Genomic DNA, 22,299 nt, shown 5'->3' with positions numbered 1-22,299 from the left:
GTTCAAATGTTAAATAATTTTGAGTATAAGTATCATCTGCCAGTGCTTTATAAAATAGAGGGGGATAAAACAGACTTAAATCCTTGAAATAGGTGTCAGTCTTACTCATTTTAAGATGTTACTTTGACAACAATTATTAGGAAGGCGACAAGTTGCATCAATTACATATTTTAAACAAACAATAATAAGATAAAGGGTGGAAAAAAAAATATTTTCAAATAATTAAATATATTACTTCTAAAGGTCAGACAAAATGTGTTGTCACTAATCTTATTGCAACACTTAATTTTGATTGTCCACAAATGTTCAGAATAATATAAAAGACCAAGTGAAACTATCCACCAAAGTTCAAAAACCACATTTCTTATTTTTCATCATATGCTTTATAGAACTGAAATAAAAATAAGATGTGTGATATTATTGCCAATGAGACAATTATTAACAAGAGACTTGAGTGATGTAGATGCTATCAACTATAGGTCACCATGGCATTCAACAATGAACAAAACCAGTATCATATAGCAAGATATAAAAAGGTACAGACATATCAAAATGTACAATATTCAACAGCCTGATTTATGTACAAAACAAAAAGTCCTTTCTGGAACTCTCATAACTGTTGTTACTAGGAGTTCACATTATGCTACTATCTTAGGTTTCTCTCACTTCTTAAAGCCATTTATGGGACTTTCTTTTTGCTGTGGGTCTACATGTTTTCCAGAAGTCAAAAATATGACTATCAGACAACAGACATAATCTCAGATATTCTTCACTACATTGTAACTTTATGTCATTCTGTAATATTTATCAATCAAGTATTAAAGCACTGAAAACACTCAAAATTTGACAAGTTTTACTAATTGTCACAAAAATGCCAGAATTGAAAATACATGTATAAGATTACAGCGACTGAAAGTTGATCAAAATGATATTTATTGATTCTTTAGTACATAAAATTGACTAAACTTCAATGCATTTATGTGAAATCTATGATATTTTATTTGTTGCAGATGTTATCTGTTGGGCTAATGTGTGTGATAATAAACATTAAATTAAGTGTTTGTTGATATTACATAAGCAGAGTTATCACCCCTGAATGATTTATCAATTTAAAATGAAGTATATAAATTAAACAAACATACTATTAGAGTGTTTAATGACAAAGTAACAGCTTTGTGTAGAATAGTTAATAGAATAAGATGTGATGTATGTAATGACAGATTGGCAGCAGCTTTGTTTTTGTTACTTTGAAACCTTTTGAAATTGAGACATCTGTAAAACTAGAAATTGGAAAAAACTACAGTCACTCAGATAAATTTATCTGTGTTTGCCCTGTTATTACTGAAATATATCAATAGTAATCTTGAGAAGCCGTATTTATTATGAAACAGGTATCACAATACATACACTTAACATTTCTTTTTACTATATACTTCGAAATATGTTTTGCTGATCAATTTGTGAAAAATGGCAAACGTCTTCAAGGGAGATAATTCAAATATTCTTGGTATATCAGTTATTTCTTAGTTCAAGGATAATAACTGCTTCTAAAAAAATTAAGATACACAAAATTAAATGATGTGTTTTTAATGGATAACATATAAAACCTAAACAATACTGAAGAAATAGATAGATGATTGTTTTTGGTATATTATTATATTTGGCAGTTAGGAAAATATTATCATTTGGCATTGTATAGGTCTTGAAATATCATAAATGCTGTATTGTTTGAAAAGTGCATAGTATTTAAAAATATTTTTCCATAAGTGAAATTGTGATAATTTTTTTTAGAAAAGTCAGAGAAAAACAGAGGTTTGTATAATGCATATAGCATTGGAAAGGCCAGAGGGATTACAACACATTAGGAAAAGTTGAAAACCGAAGAAATGAATACCCTTTAAATACACAATGTAAACATGTAAAGTAACAAAAATACCAAACTCTAAGGAAAAATGAAAAGAGAAAGTCTGTTATCTAATGGCAAAATAGAAAGTCTGTTATCTAATGGCAAAAGAGAAAGTCTGTTATCTAATGGCAAAATAGAAATAGAAAATCTGTTATCTAATGGCAAAAGAGAAAGTCTGTTATCTAATGGCAAAAGAGAAAGTCTGTTATCTAATGGCAAAATAGAAAGTCTGTTATCTAATGGCAAAATAGAAATAGAAAATCTGTTATCTAATGGCAAAAGAGAAAGTCTGTTATCTAATGGCAAAATAGAAAGTCTGTTATCTAATGGCAAAATAGAAATAGAAAATCTGTTATCTAATGGCAAAAGAGAAAGTCTGTTATCTAATGACAAAAGAGAAAGTCTGTTATCGAATGGCAAAAGAGAAAGTCTGTTATCTAATGGCAAAAGAGAAAGTCTGTTATCTAATGGCAAAATAGAAATTGAAAATCTGTTATCTAATGGCAAAAGAGAAAGTCTGTTATCTAATGACAAAAGAGAAAGTCTGTTATCTAATGGCAAAAGAGAAAGTCTGTTATCTAATGGCAAAATGAAAATAGAAAGTCTGTTATCTAATGGCAAAATGAAAATAGAAAGTCTGTTATCTAATGGCAAAATGAAAAGCACATAATACAAAAGTAAAAAACAACTGTCATATTCCTGACTTGGTACAGGCATTTTTCTATGTAGAAAATTGTGGATTTATTCTGACTTTATAGCTAACTAAACCTCTCACTTGTATGAAAGTCACATAACATTCCATTATGTTGACAACGATGTGTGAACAAAACAAACAGAAAAGTTATGAGAAAATTAATTACCAGTAGATGTAGTATTAGACTTGTTGCAGGAAGCTCTGAAACCATGCAATGCTTTCACATGTTTAAGTTCATAAGTGTCAAAGTGCTTCTAGGATTATTACAAAATGCATTTTATCATGCATTGATATCTTGAGAAGTGTCAAATTTCTGCTTATGATAGTACAAAATGATTTTTGTAGTGCATCAATAACCTATTATTTTATGAAATGGGGGCTTAATGACTTTTCAGGATATACATCAGTGTTGGAATGCAAAAATTGTTTCAAAGTTTTTTTGTTTTGTTTAAAGATATAAATAACTAATATATCATATACAGAATTTTGGTATATTCCCTTTTTATAATGTTAATGTTATATTTTTACAGTACAAGTTTTACCCCGTCCACTCCTGGATGACAACTCGAGAGAAATCGTTATCTGGAGTTTGGTGTGTGCCTGTATAACATTGGTAGCATTAGGACTGGCCACGTGTAAATATTTTAGGTAGGTAGCATTAGGATTGGCTACGTGTAAATATTTTAGGTAGGTAGCATTAGGATTGGCTACGTGTACATATTTTAGGTAGGTTACTAGTAGTTACTGTTATCATCTCATTTTTTCCTCACAATGTTGAGAATGTTAGGTTCTCATAAGTTACAACTAAAATTCAATTCATCAAATTGATTGATTAGCCAAGTAATAAGCCAGCAGCTAGATGTTCTAATATTTTTGCAATTAAAGAAAGATGTAGTCAGTGCAGAATGATAAATTATGATCACAGTCTTTATATAAAGTGAGTGCTTAATATTAAAAAATGTGATTTGATAAAAATTACATCCCTTTTTGGCTGGATTACACAAAGTGTAAATTGAATGCAAAAAAGGGGGGATACCATAGGGACATTTAAACACATAGATCAAAAATAAACTGACAACATCATAGCTAAAAAAGAAAAAGACAAACAGATAAACAATAGTACACATGACACAACATAGAAAACTAAAGAATAAACAACACAAACCCCGCCAAAAACTGGAGGTGATCTCAGGTGCTCCAGAAGGGTAAGCAGATCCTGCTCCACATGTGGCACCTGTTATATTACTCATGTAATTAAAAAAACCCTGTAAATAGTGTAATTCAGTAGGTCACATTTATAATCAAAGAGCACGATTTCTCTGAGGGATACGATTGCCATTGTTTTCATTGATACATGTATTAGTATTATTTTCAAAAATAATAGGGCTCTTCACAGTTAGTTCGGCCATATTGGATAGGGGAAGTCTTTTTCTACATCTACATCTACACCATACGACGATCCATCAGTATATTGATGACTATATGTCGGCGCATCGCAAACAGACACTTGTTAAAAAATAACAAATTTAAGTGCAATAATCAATATAAATCATTTTGGGAAGAGGTGGAAAAGTATGAAAGTATGGGAAATTAGGCGAGTGACATTTTCATAAAAGACGCTTAGTTAGTGACTTTAATGCACCCACCTAACACACAGCTGATTTTTTTATATGTTATAGTATAATATCTGAACTTCCTTTTTTGGTCGGTCGTAAAAAATTCATACAGTGCAATTTTTGTAAAAAGTGAATTAAAATCGAGAAATAATTACAAATTGAAAAATGACCAACAGTATTGAAGTGTGAAAAAATAACATGTAGATTTATTTTCTGTTGTCACAATGCAAAAATTATGTACGTTTAACATGTCAGTGTATAAAAAAATATTTTTCAAAAATAAAAGAAGTAATTTTTGCGAAAAAAAGAAGCTTTTTGTAACAATTTTGGATGTTTTAATAAAAATGGTGCCAATTTTCATATTTTTTTTTCATTTCTTAGATATTTTCGGCTTGAAACCCAAATATATGATGTTCGTATTATTCAAAAGTTCATTACTTGTTTAATACATATTGTTATCACTGTATTATTCTGGATTTTATACATTTTTACACACTCCCCCTTTTCAATCAAATTTCCGAAATCGCTTTCTCTGTTAATTTCCCTCAAGTTAACGGACCTAAACGCTTCGAAAAAGAGTATGAATAACCATAAAGGCATTGTTTTTGGTACAATATTATGCACAGTATATAAAAAAAATTAAAAGGACCATAGAAGCTGAGATGTCAACGTTTTTTCTTGGTAGAAAACCAATATCTTATTGTTCTTAGTCAATTTGCACTTACAAAAAGCAGAGATTATGAATAACTATTGAAAAACACTTCTTTCTCAATTGGATCAATGCACATTTTAGTTTTGCAACTAAAAGTACACAAAAATGTGTCAAATCTGATATTTTCCCCATGAACTTGAACATGAGATATGTCCACCTTTTAAATTTCCTACCGTTTTAACCATCGCATACGGTAGACTTATTGATAGTGCAAATTTGATCAATATTTTAGAGGAAGCATAGCGTATGTGCTAGGGCCACCCCAAGAGCCTGTATGTTGACATACTATAAATACTTTAATATATGGGGATATCTATTCATTCAGTTGACAATTTTGAATTCTTCGCATAGATATTTGAAATACAATAAATGTTCTACCTCAGGGGCTATATATTACCTAAGCCGTTTTTTGAATAGTATTACGTGTTTTTAAATATTCTTTTTTTTAAGTTTTACTTGGTTCGAGCGTCACCAAGGAGTCTTATGTTGGCGAAACGCGTGTCTAACGTAAACAATCGATCATATGCCTAATATCTTTCAAATTGATTTATTATTCATTATGGTTGTCGTTAGTTGCTTTTTATGATTTTTGCTTTTGTTTGTAGTTTTGAACATGAATCAAGCTTTTGGGTTTCTAATTAAAATTGTTTAAGAACCTTTGTAGCTTATTATACAGTGTTGGCTATTGCTTCTTGTTTTAAGCCATGCGATAAGCTTTAGTTGTTTACCTCAAAGCATTTAGTCTCTTGTATACAGAGATCATAGTGTCCTTTTAATCATACTTATCAAAGGTACCGGGCTTATAATATAATATCAGGCTTCTTATTCTAAGTACGGATTAACAATTTAAGAGGAGTAATGTCAGAGGATCAACGATGACCTGACACTTCGTTGTATTCTAGACATTGAACAACTGTGTGCTGTTTACGAGTTCTATAACCAGTGGGAATTATGGTTGGCAATGGACCATGTTTATTGTGCATGTATAGTTCTTTTATTAAATATATGTACCTTTACCAGCAGTTCATGCTCTTACAGGTTCTACAGCTCATCATCTATCTTTGTTCCAAAGAAAACTCTTTTAACGCTATCGAAATCATCAATATATGGCGGGTTTATCACAAATTAAACAAAATTCATATTGACACGTAGATCGGTGCTGCAAGAAAACTCTAAAGTGTCCGAAACCAAAAATAAGTATGTTTAAGTCTAAGCAAGACGATTTGAGCAAGCTACATAATATCAAACTTCCAACCAAAAATATTGCCATCGTGTCACGCCTACCACCAAGTGCATCATCATTCAAATACATGTTCTGAAAGCTGGCAAACAAAGACATGGGGCCACAATTAAAAATATTTTGGTTTGCCCAAACCCTACCCAAAGGTTGAGACAGTGGGTAGGTAGGTAGGCATTTTCTTTTTTTTTTCAAAAAAAAAAAAATCAAAGTATCAGGTGTTTATTAGTCTTCATGCCTATCTGATTAAAAAAAAAACTTCTTCAAATCAGGACAATAAAAGAATTTGAGTAGGCAGCTTTTTTCTGGGTAGGTAGGGTTTGGGCAAACAAACTTATTCTTTTTTATGGCCTGGCGTCATAACAAACAAATACGGCAGTAGATTTACCTAAGTATGAATACGGAAGACAAAGGTGGTTTAATACGTCTTATTTTCTTCAGGATTTGATAAATTGTTCTTGTGAAGGAAAAATATATGCATTAGGGAAATTGTACATGTACTAAAATCATTGTAGGCATCTGTTACACAGAATTATGTCAGTTACAGCGAAGTATCAGGAATCGTTCTAGTTAAGCAAAAGCTTCACAGGCGCAGTTTTAAAATATAAATTTCGACTGTCTTATATTGTTAAAAATCACACAGAAAATTGCATTATTTGTTATAAATTAGATTTATTTCGTTTCTTTTAAAGAAACAGATTATTCACAGAAACTCCTCCAGAATGACAAAAAAAAAACTATATATAGGTTAAGCCGAACTTTATCCCGCAAATTCATATTAGTTGATAAATATCTATATATATCTAAGTTTTGAATACTGGTAAGACATTAATGCTTGCATTTTTAACTGCAAACCTTTTGACTGCACAAACGTGAGTGAAAATAAATGCAGTCCTAATAAAAAAAACACGTTAAGAAATTAAAGTGTTTCTAAAGTATACAATCCCAAATGTCAAAACAAAGGTCATCGTGGGACCTAACTTTAGTTAATAAATTACTACATTCTAATTTTGCATCTGGGGTCAGTTTCATAACAAATCTTTCGACTTATAAGTCATGAATAGTTCAGTTTACTTACGATTAATCTTGTCTTAAGTTTTTTTGTGAAACCGACTTCTGTATCTGAAGTTTGGTAAACCTTAGTTTTGCAGCTATATATGTCGCGGACAGGATTCCATTACGATTGGATCCATATCATAGTGACCTGATTTTAGTTGATGACCATCCCCTATTATATGATGTGTATGCATACTTAGTTTGGAAAACCCAGGTTCAACGGTTCAAAAGATATGGACCGGACACACACCAGATAAGGACGAATCAAACAATGTCTGAAAACTTAACGGCTCAAATGCCAGTGCCAATGTCAAAATGAACTGATTTAATTTATGAAGAACCACGTGCCATCCCATAATACATCTCTGAACTAAGTGTGTTTAACATCAGTTCTATAGTTCAAGGCAATGCATTTTATATTTGAAATCATTGGTTTTTGGATGAACTGTATACATGTATAAGTTACCTGATTTAATTCGACATGGGCCGTAAACAAGTGGGGACTGATGGACGGACAGACTTAAAATGTGGTTCATATATCCTCTTTAACTTTGCTTGTGGTTGTATTAAACATGTAAGATAGTAATTTCCGATCTTGACATGGTTTGTAGGCTGTTAACAAACAGGAGACTATTGTCACTGTTGATGTGACAAAGACGTCTACTTTTTACTCTCTTTATTGCGTTGTTTTCTCTCCCTTTTACTCGTCCAACTTGCAAATATTTCATCATATTTTTTTTTATTTCGCATTGCACACCATCAAATATAGTAAATATTAACACATTTAAGGTCAAATATTTGTTATTATTTTTCGTTTTTGTAGAAAGTACTGTTTTACCTATAGCAGAGTGAAAACGTCAAAATGACGTCAATTATCGCCAAACCATGAACGATAGGCAACTAAGCATCAGAGAGACGTTATCATAAGTATCGTGTAAAGTAAAATTTGAATTAGCTATATTACTAGCTGCTTCAAATAAGACAATAATACTACAAAAGTGTTATTCTTTCATTTTTTTATGAATGACCTTTGACCCCAATTTAAAAAAAATTGCACCATATTTCACTTTTACGACCGGGAAAAATGGAATCTTCACATTTTTTCCTTTCGAATGATATATAATATTGCTGTGTGTTAGATAGGTGCATTAAAAATATTTTTTAGGTCTGAATGTCACTCGCCTAAATCCTATGCATGTTTCCAAGCAACTGCTCCGTTTTAATGATGTTTTCCTGTATTTTTCACACCATTTTTACCTCCATAATGAAAATCTGCCGCCTATCCAATAAAGCCGAACTAACTGTGAAGAGCCATATTCAACTGCACATGTAACAAAATGAAATATAATTTACAAGATCTGAATAAAAATACTCAACTTTAGAAATAACTAATCCTCGATGGTTCTCCATTGGAAGTACAATATCAAATATCAGTTTCATAACGGTGACATAAGAAAAACTCCAATTCATTCCTTATATGACAGAAATAGATTTATTGGAATTCAGAGAACTCTCGCATTTTATCAAATCTGAGAAATTCCCTCTGACATGTTTCTAAATTTATAAAAACTCTAAATATAAATACTGCTTAATTCTGTTTTTCCGTGTTGTTAAAAACAAGCATATAAGTCGAGGGAAATATGGAAACATGAAGATTATGAGAACATTATAGGACAGTTGTTTAAATTCAATCCCTTTATTTGTTTTTACCTTTTAAAGCAAGACAATCATAAGAATCTGAGATGTTCCTTAATGTTTAGATTAAAACGGTTGACGTGAGGCGATGGCCCTGAGTCAATGGTAAAAGTCTACAGATTGCTTGAAAGCAATCGTATCCCAAAAAGGAAACAGGATTGTAGTTACTACATAAGGAACATATCAGATAATATCTGTGAAATGGATATTCCATATCAGTCAACTAGCTTGTGAATGAATGTTTAGTAAAATTTACAAAAGGATGATTTCAACTTCACCATTTGGAAATCTTGGTTTAATACCTACCTTGTAAGCAAAAACTCTCTATCAAGGAAATCATGATAAGAAGTACAACCTCAAAATTATTATATTAATTTGGAGATATATAAAATAGGATGACTGCTCAGCAAATGAGAATAGGTGGGCCTCATAGTCTTATAGTTCTTGAGTCAGAGCCAGAGTCTTCAAACTCAAAAAATATTGTTTAATACATATATGAGTGTCTAGATATGCAACATAAACTATTTTACAGAATTCAACAAACATTGAACAACATTTAATTGTCCCCTGTTGTGTGCGCCACAAGAGCCATAGTAATATTCTTTGTATGACTATCTGTCTATTGATTTATACATTCAAATTACAACAATAACTAGAGACCATTAGACAAAAGTATTTCCTGTTTATTTGTCATTATATCCTCTTGGTCGTACTTTGCTGTTATTTTAATATGATATTTTTGTCCTGACCTTCAGAGGAAAGTTCATACAGGGGCAACTAAATAGGCTTATTCAAATCTGAAAGATACCTCTTTTTTTCATAAAATGTGAGACTTATTATCAATAATGTATAAATATCTCATATCCAATATAAGGATCTAACATTTATAGAGATATCTTATAAGTTCCAAAATAAACAAAATTGACGAAATCACACTAGCTTCATAGCATCAATGTACTGGTTATGCCACTGTTTCATTGCATTTGCCTAAGGAATTTTTTTTCCATATTTCTCAAAACGTTCCCAATTTGTTGTTCAGGACAAATTGAGTTCAGATTCAGTCATGCTTGGTCCAATAGCCCCTCACAGTTAAAAAAAAGAGGGACGAAAGATACCAAAAGGACAGTCAAACTCATAAATCTTAAACAAACTGACAACACCATGGCTAAAACTGAAAAAGACAAACAAACAACAGCACACATGACACAACATAGAAAACTAAAGAATAAACAACACGAACCCCACCAAAAAACTAGGGGTGATCTCAGGTGCTCCAGGAGGGTAAGCAGATCCTGCTCCACATGTGGCACCCGTCGTGTTGCTTATGTGATAACAAATCCCGTAAATAGTCTAATTCGGTAGGTCACATTCATGAAAGGGAAGGGGATTGTAGTTACGATGTAAGGAACATATCCGATATCATTTGTGAAACGGTTATTCCATAACGGTCAACCAACTCGTGATGGCATCCATAAAATTTACGAAGGGATGATTTCAACTTCACCATTTGGAACTCTTGGTTTAATAGCTTCCTTGTGAGCAGCAACCCTTTATCAAGAAAATCATGATAGGAAATGCAAGCATGGGAATATCGTATCAATTAGGAGATATATACACCATATGCAGGTGCTGCTGGAATGTTGCTACTTAGAAATGGAAAGTTCACAATTGGAAAGCTGAAATCATCTCTTTTGTCGTAAAGTTTTGTTTTCAACCGACCCTCATTGTCAATTTCTAGATGTAAGTCAAGATATGAGGCGGACTTAACTGTATCTGTAATATCCTTTATCTCTAGCTCGATGGGATAGATGCGTTCGACATAGTCACCAAATTTTGAATTATTTAGTTAAAGAACATTATCTACTCCTCTCTCCTCATCACTTTACAATTGTTCTTCTATAAATGTATTTTTAAGTTAGTTGATGTATTTACTTCTTTAATTTGGTATAATTTGAATGAAGGTGGAACCGTAGCGTAATGGAGGCAAATGAGGCAAATGCCTCACTTTTGAAACGACAATCAAACTTTAGAAGTGTCATATTTTTTTTCAATTATGTATTTTACATTACCAATATGCGAGTTTCGAGTTTCAAATTATCAACCGGCAAACAAATCTTAATGTCTTTACAAAACTGGTTGAAGACGGGTTCTTATAAGAGAAAAAAAGATGAAAAAGGTAACTCATGAGTATAAATACCCCCTATAAGTATGCTGGCTTATTACTTTCCTCGGTTTATTTTTGAATCGATATATAACGCTATAGTTACCAATGTTTACACTATCAACTCACTGAACAACAAATGTTAATTGATAAAATAATTCATTGACCAAAAATATAATAATTATTTATAATTAATTTAAACAAAATCATGAAGCGCCTTTTCTATGGAAGTGTTTAATGCAATTCATGATTTTTATTTATCTTTAATAAAAGTATGAAATATAGTTTGGTATTGTTTGAAAGTATTTTTTTCATGTTTCTTTTTCTGATTATGATCAGCATTGTCTGATTGTATGCTAGCGTGTTCCATTGATTCTAGTGCCCCGGTAAGTCAAACCAAAGACTTGAAAATTGGTAGAATAATGTGTCCATGTAGGTTGACATGTCTTCCAGCGGAATGTTTACAGATAACTTGTGATCACTTGTGACATTAGCACGTCAAAAATCAGGTTAAGTAACAATGTTGGTCTAGTCTTCTCTGTACCTTTTCGTTTGAAAACTTGGTAAGGGGCTACAATGGGTGGTGACAGACTTTGTGGGCTAGCTTGCCATGCTCCATGTGCAGAGGAATGATAAAATTAACAAAGAACGTGGGTTGAAGCTTTTCGTTAGTACAGGTCACTGAAGAATCGAAAAGTTTTGGTTGACCAACAGAGATTAACTTTAATATTGAAACTTATTTTTTTACCTACTAGGCTAGCTAATAAAAAAAAACTCATTTCTGTTATATTTTTTTGGTGTTTTTTTTTTATTATAAATACATTGACCTCTCCCATAGTAATGCTGAAATAAGCTTCTTCCTTTTCACAATGTTTCAGGCACCCGAACCTCCCTTTACTTTGCTTCACTCTGCTTAAACATTTTTCTGTGCTACGGCCTTGTTATATGTATGATATGTTGATGGTTGTCAAGGATTAAAGGAAGAACAGTGGGATAAATGGAATAAAGAAACAATAAAGTATTATATGGTGAAGTCAACAAAGTTTAAAGATAATTTGATATCTATCTTTGATCTAAGATCTAAGCCACTTGTTAAAGGTCAATGTTGGTTTCTGCTTCATTTCTGTAAACAAATCATCTCCTCCATAAAATTTTGTAACATTCTTTATAGTCACTAATAACAAGCCTTTGTGAACAGTTTGAAGAGAATTCATTAATCAGCTGTTTGTATGTAGGTTTGATTAAGAATCTTCTAAAACACAGAGCCTGTAATTCAGTGGTTGTCGTTTGTTTATGTGTTACATTTTTGTTTTTCGTTCATTTGTTTACATAAATAAGGCCGTTAGTTTTCTGGTTTGAATTGTTTTACATTGTCTTATCGGGGCCCTTTATAGCTGACTATGCGGTATTGTTAAAGGCCGTACGGTGACCTATAGTTGTTCATGTCTGTGTCATTTTGGTCTTTTGTGGATAGTTGTCTCATTGGCAATCATACCATATCTTCTTTTTTATATTTGAAAATATGGATACTTTATTTATATGCTGGTTTTTGTCGAGCCTGCAACTTTTGTTGCAGAAAGCTCGACATAGGGATAGTGATCCGGCGGCGGCTACGGCGGCGGCGTTAGCTAACTTCTTAAAAGCTTTATATTTTAGAAGGTGGAAGACCTGGATGCTTCATACTTTGTACATAGATGCCTCATGTTACGAAGTTTCCGTCAGTCACATGTCCAATGTCCTTGATCTCATTTTCATGGTTCAGTGACCACTTGAAAAAAAAGTTCAAATTTTTTGTAATGTTGAATTCTCTCTTATTATAAGTAATAGGATAACTATATTTGATATGTGCGTACCTTGCAAGGTTCTCATGTCTGTCAGACAGTTTTCACTTGACCTTGACCTCATTTCATGGATCAGTGAACAAGGTTAAGTTTTGGTGGTCAAGTCCATATCTCAGATACTATAAGCAATAGGGCTAGTATATTCAGTGTATGGAAGGACTGTAAGGTGTACATGTCCAACTGGCAGGTGTCATCTGACCTTGACCTCATTTTCATGGTTCAGTGGTTATAGTTAAATTTTTGTGTTTTGGTCTGTTTTTCTCATACTATATGCAATAGGTCTACTATATTTGTTGTATGGAACGATTGTAAGGTGTACATGTCTAGCGGGCAGATGTCATGTGACCTTGACCTCATTTTCATGGTTCACTGGTCAAAGTTAAATTTTTGTGTTTTGGTCTGTTTTTCTCATACTATATGCAATAGGTCTACTATATTTGTTGTATGGAACAATTGTAAGGTGTACATGTCTAGCGGGCAGATGTCATGTGACCTTGACCTCATTTTCATGGTTCAGTGGTCATAGTTAAATTTTTGTGTTTTGGTCTGTTTTTCTCATACTATATGCAATAGGTCTACTATATTTGTTGTATGGAACGATTGTAAGGTGTACATGTCTAGAGGGCAGATGTCATGTGACCTTGACCACATTTTCATGGTTCAGTGGTCAAAGTTAAATTTTTGTGTTTTGGTCTGTTTTTCTCATACTATATGCAATAGGTCTACTATATTTGTTGTATGGAACTATTGTAAGGTGTACATGTCTAGCGGGCAGATGTCATGTGACCTTGACCTCATTTTCATGGTTCAGTGGTCAAAGTTTTTATCTAATACTATATGCCATAGGTCAACTATATTTGGTGTATGGAAATATTTTATGATCTTTATGTCAGTCGCACAGGTTTTATTTGATCGTGACCTCATTTTCACGGTTCATTGCACAGTGTTAAGTTTTTGTGTTTTGGTCTATTTTTCTTAAACTATATAAGTAATAAGTCAACTATATATGTTGTATAGAAGCATTGTTAGCTGTACATGTCTGCCTGGCATGGTTCATCTGACCTTGACCTCATTTTCAAGGTTCATTGGTCTATGTTTAGTTATCTTGGTTAATGTTAAGTTTATGTGACAGTTGTTATAAAGCTTAGCTTTATACTAAGGACTATCAACATAATATCAGTGATTAGTATAGAAGGCGAGACATTTCAGCGTGTGCACTCTTGTATACTACTGGATTTATTAATATAGTTGTTTCTTGTCAAGTTTTTAAATATATTCTTCTTATAGGAATTACTGGCCTTGATTTTCAATATCTACAATGTTAAAGGGTGGGCTTTTTTAAGATGCCTGTAGATCCAGGTGAGCAAAACAACAGGCTCTTTATAGCTTCTTGTTCAATGTTCCTCTTCAATATTTTAGCTCCCACAGGTCTGTAAGCAACATTTTGTTTTATTATGCTTCCCAAAACAAATTTCAGAACCATAAATTTATTGTTTTGGCTGTTCGTCTGCAATTATTTATTATGCTACTTGAATTTTTTTAACAGCATACATTAATTGCTTTGACCTTCTGTCTGTCATTTCGTCCTACCATCCATCCATCTAATCTTCTATTTGTCTGTCTTTCTGTGGTTTCTTCCATCCTTCTGTTTGTCAGACACACATGATTTCATTTTCTAGATGGTGCCTTGAGATTCTTTGGCTTTGCTGGAATGAAATATACAGATAAAAGACATATGAAGGGAAGGAACAGGTTTACCTGACAAGTTTCATTTGACCATAGTTTGAAAGTTCATCATCACCATCATCCTTCTCGAGTTTAATTTGGTTCTGCTCTGCTGATTTGTGTGAACATTCTGGGCTTTGTACTTTTGTGGAATGACTTCTTCTAAATGCCTTCACATATTGAGCTGATTTTTAGGATGTGAGTCTACTATGATGAGTTACAGATCAAGTTTACCGATCCGATCCACTAATTTTTGCCCAAATTTCAGGCTTTTGGACTTTGAATATTTTTACTCCTGAAATTTTGAGGGCAGGACCATTTGTGTCACTCCGACACATCTAGTTTTAAAAATGTATCTCAAAATATAAAGGAATATATGCTATGTATTGCATCTTTTAATAAAACAGCAATAAATTGATCTACTTAATGACATTTCACTATAATGCAAGTCATCAACTCATTAATCATTGCTGTGGTTTGAAGTACACAAATGTATTAGTGAGTTAATCACATGCTTTGGTGCATATTTATGATCATTATAAATGATTTTTAAGCAAACTGAAAAATTAATATGATTTTGAACACAGTTTTTAGAAGATTCTCTTAAAGATTGCATAGGTGATAAATAATTTAGTCAATGCAAAACATCACATGAATCATTAAACATTTTGTTATCAGTATGCCATCACAAAAAGATTTGAAAACCACATTTTATCAATGCGAAAGGCAAACATGATTGCAATTTATAATAGCATGCTGTACTAATAGATGCGTGCTTTTAACATTTGCAAGTTACAGTAAACTATCCATTGATAGTTTTCTTTGGAGCTTTTAAGTTATAGCATAGAAAATGTTACTTAGTCATTAACTGTATTGGTTATTATCTTTAGTATTATTTTAGATAGTGATAAACTGTAAACAGCAATAATGTACAGCAAAGTAAGATCTACAAAACGTCAACATGATCCAAGTTGTTAATTGACCCCTTCAGGAGTTATTGGCCTTTAAGGACATTTTTTACAAATTTATTCGTAAATTTTTACAATCTTTAACAAAAATCTTTTTTTATCTGAAATTACAGGACCAAATTTATCCAAACTTGGCCACAATCATGATTGGGTTATCTGGTTTAAAACATGTGTCTGATGATTCCGCCCACCAATCAAGATGGCAGGCATGGCTTAAAGTAGAACATAGGGGTAAAATGCAGTTGTTGGCTTACATCTCTGAAACTAAAGCATTTAGAGCCAATCTGACTGAGTTAAAATGTTCATCAGCTTAAGATCTATCTTCCTTGAAATTTTCAGACGAATCAGACAACCCATGGTTGGGTTGCTGCCCCTGAATCTGTAACTTTTAGGAAATTTTAGGTTTTGGTTGTTATCTTGAATATTATAATAGATAGAGATAAATTGTAAACAGCAATAACATTCAACAAAAAAAATCTGCAAATAAGTCAACATGACCAAAATTGACAATTATTAAGGAGTTATTACCCAAACTTGTCCACAATTATCATTAGGGTATTTAGTTAAGAAAATGTGTCCTATGACCATGCCTGCCAGACAACATGGCTGACATGGCTATAAATAGAACATAGGGGTAAAATGCAGTTTTTGTTGAGCCTGCGACTGTTGTCACAGAGAGCTCAACATAGTGATAGCGATTCAGTGGCGGCGGTGTATGCTTACTTCTTAAAAGCTTTATATTTTTGAAGGTGGAAGACCTGGATGCTTCATACTTTGTATATGGATGCCTCATGTTAAGATGTTTCCGTCAGTTACTTGTCCAATGTCCTTGACCTCATTTTCATGGTTCAGTGGCTACTTTAAGGTTAAATTCTCTCTTATAATAAAGTAATAGGATAACTGTATTTGGTATGTGCGTACCTTGCAAGGTTCTCATGCCTGTCAGACAGTTTTCACTTGACCTTGACCTCATTTGATGGATCAGTGAACAAGGTTAAGTTTTGGTGGTCAAGCCCATATCTCAGATACTATAAGCAATAGGTCTAGTATATTCTGTGTATGGAAGGACTGTAAGGTGTACATGTCCAACCGACAGGTGTCATCTGACCATCACCTCAATTTCATGGTTCAGTTAAGTTTTGAGTTTTGGTCTTTTTTTAATACTATATGCAATAGGTCAACTATACTTGGTGTATGGAAATATTTTATGATCTATACATGTCATTCGTGCAGGTTTTATTTGACCTTGACCTCATTTTCACAGTTCATTGCTCAGTGATCAGTTTTTGTGTTTTGGTCTGTTTTTCTTTAACTGTAAACAATAGGTCAATTATATTTGTATGGAAGAATTGTTAGCTGTACATGTCTGCCTGGCATGGTTCATATGACCTTGACCTCATTTTCATGGTTCATTGGTCAATGTTTAGTTTTCTTGGTTAATATTAAGTTTATGTGACAGCTAGTAGTAATAAATCTTTGTGTTTAGTACTATCAATATAATGATTAGTAAAGAAAGCAAGATATTTCAGTGTGTGCAAAAGCTAAAGCAAAAGTATATGGTTGCATTATTTCATGCATCAATTGTAAATAAAAATATCAGGTGAGCCACACAAGCTCCTTGGAGCCTCTAGTTAGGAGTGGGATTGGGATAAGATAGTATCTAGAGGATGAGGAATTAACAATATTTTTGTATATTTTAGGGATAGATATGATAACCCAGAGAGTAAGAGAAAAAGAAAAGAAAGATCTGAGAAGGAGAAAAAAGGTAAATTATCCAATTGTCTCCTAGAAAGGGCCCACATTTGGCCAAATAATTAAGATACATGTATTTCAAAGGGCTGTTTTTGCCTTGTGTTATTTCATAGATACATGTGAAGTTTTAAGTGTAACATCTTTCAAATTTTATGAGCATTCACAAAGATGTAGTGCTCAGAAGGATAAAAAAAAATGGTATTTTTTCACAAAAACTGTATACTTTTGAAGACTCATGGTAGTGTGATTGCCTCAACTGCAGGAAGTCTTTGGTTTGAGCTCTTGATAGGTCATCCAACGATGCTTTAAAAAATCCCGGAAAACTCAGACATGCCATCTTTTAAATGTGACATTAAGAAAACAAAACACAGTTTTTATATAAAAAAAATGATAGTATTTGCCTCAAGATAACAGAAGTATGTCATATTTAGGTAACACTTCCATTATTAGCATAAAATGCCAGTAACTGGTTCATCACCAGTAGAAATTATTTATTTACGAGGTAATGGCTGCTTTATGTGACCTGATTATACAAAATTGTACAATTGAAAGTACAGAGTGCTGTAAAAAACAAGATCAATTAAGGAACTTTTATTACACCCTTTAAGAATGTCAAGAATATGTCAAGACATATCGAGACAAATTTAAGACAGACAAGAATTGGTCGAGACTAATCCAGACTCTTATCAGATGATACAGGAAGTGTCGAGAAATTTTAAGACAATGTTCATACTGTCAAGACACTTGTCAAGAAAAATCAAGAACCTTATTAGACAAATTCATACTATGTCAAGAATTTTTAAAAATTATTCAGGCAAATTAAGAATGTCGAGTAAAAATTCATGCTAATTCAGACAAAAACTGGTCTTTTCAGACTTTTTGACTTTTGTAGAGTTACTGTGGTATTTATGGGAATAAGACAGATGTTAAAAGAAAGTCACATTTTCTAAATTGATTTTCATGGTATGCATTGTAGAACTGTAGAAAGAAAAGTCTTTTTGAAAATAATAAAAGCTTGGATTACATGTTTGATAAACCTTAATCTTCTATACACAGATGTTTTAAGCATATTTCTTAAATGTCATGGACAGCAAATCTAGTTAATGGAAAATATACATGATGATCAGGAATATTCCTGTAGTTAAAGAACAAGCAAATCTGTTCCATTTATACATCATCTTATTTTATGCCTCATTTATGGGCATAGTTTTTTTTGTCCGTGCATATGTCTATTCATCCTTTCATCTTAGGGTCTGTTAGTCCGTTGGTCCATCTGTCTTACATCAGGTTAAAGTTTTTGGTCAAGGTAGTTTTTTTAATGAAGTTGAAGTCCAATCAATTTGAAACTTTATACACATGTTCCCTATGATATGATCTTTCTAATTTTCGAATTAAAGTTTTAACCCCTATTTCATGGTCCATTGAACATAGAAAATGATAGTGAGAGTGGGCATCCTTGTACTATGGACACATTCTTGTTAAGCAATGCTTAGAAATTATAAATCTATTAATACAGAAGAGTGCGAATTTGGGAAATATCAGACCCACAAGGGTTAGATTTTTTAAAGAGACAGTTGAGTAATAGACCACTGTAATTTATTTCCAAGTCTTTTCTGAGATCGAGATTTCTCAGTTAGTACCAGCACAAACCTAAGGATTGGATTTCCATGTCTTAGATGGTTTTTGATATGGGGTTGTCTTAGTTAATAGTAACACAGGCCACACGAATATATTTCCATGTCATACATGGTTTCTGAGACAGCTTTATCACTAAGTAACAATACAGACCTCATGATTTATTTTGTTTCTAAGACAGGACTTTTTCAGTCAGTAGCAACCAAGCAATAGTTAACAACAGGGCGAGAAAATGGATTTAAATGAAACTTGGCATTTCTTATTATTATATTCAAGTTATATTACAAAATGTATATTATTAGGCTGATTTTTGCGATTTGGTTTAGTTTCTGTCTCTTTGATGCATGCATCTATTTCCATTCTCAGTTTTATTTAGGCAAATAATGTACGAAAGTGTTTTTTAAAAAGATGTGCATTTTCGATTGGAATTTGATTCTCAGATACTACAGGGTCATTGCATGATATTAGTGAATATTATCCTGAGAAAACTTGTTTGTAAATACAGTTTATTCCCATTATCATTATTGAAAATATTTACCTATACAATTCACTACAGATAATATTCACCAATACAAAAGTTTATGATGCTGGTACTAGTAAACAATAAGTTCGGAGCAGGATGTGCTTATCCTTCTGGAGAACCAGTGATCATAAGGCCATAAAAAAGAATAGGTTTGTTTGCCCAAACGCTACCTACCCAGAAAAAAGCTGCCTACTCAAATTGTTTTATTGTCCTGATTTGAAGAATTTTTTTTTTAATCAGATAGGCATGAAGACTAATAAACACCCGATACTTCAATTTCTCTCTTTGAAAAAAAAAAAAAAAAAAATGCCTACCTACCTACCCACTGTCTCAACCTTTGGGTAGGGTTTGGGCAAACCAAACTATTTTTAATTGTGGCCTAAAACTTTGGAGGACAATTATTGTTCTCAGACTCAGAAATCAACCAATCAAAATACTGGATTTGACGTTTCTGGTATATGTTTTGTACCCCGAGTATTGAGTAAAGTTTTATGACTGAGATGTTTTCTGTGTAGTGTTATGTTAATTTGTTTGTCTTTTTCGTCTTTTTTTTTATTGCCATGATGAGTCTAACTTCTAAGTTTTAAATGTCCCCTTTGTTTCTTGATTACAGTAACTGTTCCTAGTTTTATCTTGCATTAAAGATGATAGGATATTGTTTAACCAAAGCTGGGTTTTACTTTGGTTCTCGTAAATATATGTCATCTAAAATGAATTTCACCAACTTCAGTGGGGTTATCTAATATATTTTGTCTGTGATTCACTTTGTTAAGTATCTATAGATTTTATATTCTTTTTATTTAAATTTCTTTGATGATAGTGTATTTGACATTTTTAATGTTCTATGAAATAACATTAGCTTCAATGGCATTTCTTTCATGGCAACATCAAATGGCAAAAGATTTTTTGTTGACTCAGTGGTTAATGGGAGATAACTATCTTTGAATATTTATTTTTTTGGTTTTAGGTTGTAGTTAAATATATTCTGGTAATTTAGCTTCTTCATAAAGAAGAAAAAATCATTTAAGAATTCAAATCTTTTGAAATAGATTTCAAATTTCTTTAAAACTATGTATGTAGTCATGAAAATTTAGAAAAAGGGAAAATTTGCAGTATAGCTTAAAACATTACTATAAACTTTTAGCTTGATTGACAAATACTTTTTTTCAGTTGACTGATTCAAATTTCCTAAGAAATATTAAAGACAGATGAAGGAAAGAAGCAGAATAGCTGAAATAAAATAATTTGAATTTGTTCATGCAATGTACATGTATTGCTTGCATACTATATATAGTGTACTCTTTCCAAATTCTTTGAATACATTCATTAAAAAGGGTTTACTAAGTTTTAAGTCAATCTTATATTCAAATATTTGATAACTATTAATACTTTTTTACATATTTTGAACAGTAAGGTCGTTTAAAAGGTCTCATGCCACATCTTCCTATATCTACTTAAAGGATAGAGGCAATTTTTCAGAATTTAGTTGTTTTTTTTCATTGAAACATATTGAGTTATCTCCCATTGTTCAGGTGACAGTTCTTATTCATCATGCTAAACTGTCTTCTGGTTAGATTATTGTAAAAAGGCATATAATATTTATTTAGATTGTTATTAGATATAATGTGTATAATAACTTAATGAGTAACAACAAATCAATTTATTGATCTAGTTGTGTAACATTTGATTGACCTAGTTTTGAAAGCTGTTACATGCATTAATATTTTTTAACACATGTAATTTCAGTCTTAATTGGTTTTATGAAAGTAGAGTTTTATACCCTACTATAAGACATGTTTTTTTCTCGTTGTTGAAGGCTGGACAGTTGCCTATAACTGTTAACATTCACTTTTTTGAACTCAGGTGGATAGTTGTAACCACATCTCCATATTTTTATATCAGTAAATATAAACTAACTTCTTAAAAGCTTTATCTATTTTAGAAGACCTGTATGCTACTTTGTATATAGATGACTTATGTTACAAAGTTTCTGTCTGTCAAAGGTCTATTGTCCTTGACCTCAGTTTCATAGTTCAATGACTACTTGAAAAATAATCAGATTTTTTGTAATGTTAATTTCTCTCTTATTATAAGTAAAAGGATAACTATATTTGGTATGTGTGAACTTTGCAAGGTCTTCATGTCTGTCAGACAGTTTTCACTTGACCTTAACCTCATTTCATGGATCAGTAAAGAAGGTAAAGTTTTGGTTGTCAAGTCCATATCCCGATACTATAAGTAATAGGTCTAACATATTTGGCATATGGAAGGATTGTAAGGAGTACATGTCCAGCTGGTAGGTATCATCTGACCTTGACCTCATTTTCTTATTTAGTGTCTGTGTTGTGATCTATTTTTCTCATGCTGTATGCACTAAGACTACTATATTTGGTGTATGGAATGATTGTAAGGTGTATATGTCAAACAGGCAGGTGTCATCTGGTCTTGACCTCATTATCACGGTTCATTGCTCAGTGTTAAGTTTTTGTGTTTTTGTCTGTTTTTCTTAAACTAAAAGTAACAGGTCAACTATATTTGTTGTATCGAAGGATTGTAAGCCTTTCATGACTGCCTTGCATAGTTCACCTGACTTTGAACTCATTTTCATGGTTCATTGGTCAATGTTTAGTTTTCTTGGTTAAATCTGTTTCTTAGAAACTATAAGCAATAGGTCATCCATATCTAGTGTATTGAATGATTGTAAGGTGTACATGTATTTCTTGTTTGGTTAATATAACCTTGACCTCATTTTCTTGGATCATGTTAAGTTATGTGATA

At 32.2% G+C, this 22,299-nt stretch overlaps 1 protein-coding gene across 2 annotated transcripts in view; it reads left to right on the top strand.

The window, feature by feature from the left end:
- LOC143064719 (receptor-type tyrosine-protein phosphatase epsilon-like) overlaps positions 1-22,299 on the top strand; it is a 147,337-nt gene that overhangs the window by 52,783 nt on the left and 72,255 nt on the right. For both annotated transcript variants that reach the window (XM_076237766.1, XM_076237775.1), the window contains 2 exons: positions 3,131-3,248; positions 17,312-17,376. In XM_076237766.1, the coding sequence (XP_076093881.1) occupies positions 3,131-3,248; positions 17,312-17,376 (183 nt within the window). The remainder of the gene's footprint in view (positions 1-3,130; positions 3,249-17,311; positions 17,377-22,299) is intronic.

The sequence above is a fragment of the Mytilus galloprovincialis genome, chromosome 1 (assembly GCF_965363235.1).
Source record: "Mytilus galloprovincialis chromosome 1, xbMytGall1.hap1.1, whole genome shotgun sequence".
NCBI lineage: Eukaryota > Metazoa > Mollusca > Bivalvia > Mytilida > Mytilidae > Mytilus > Mytilus galloprovincialis.
This window is presented reverse-complemented; position numbering and strand designations above follow the sequence as displayed.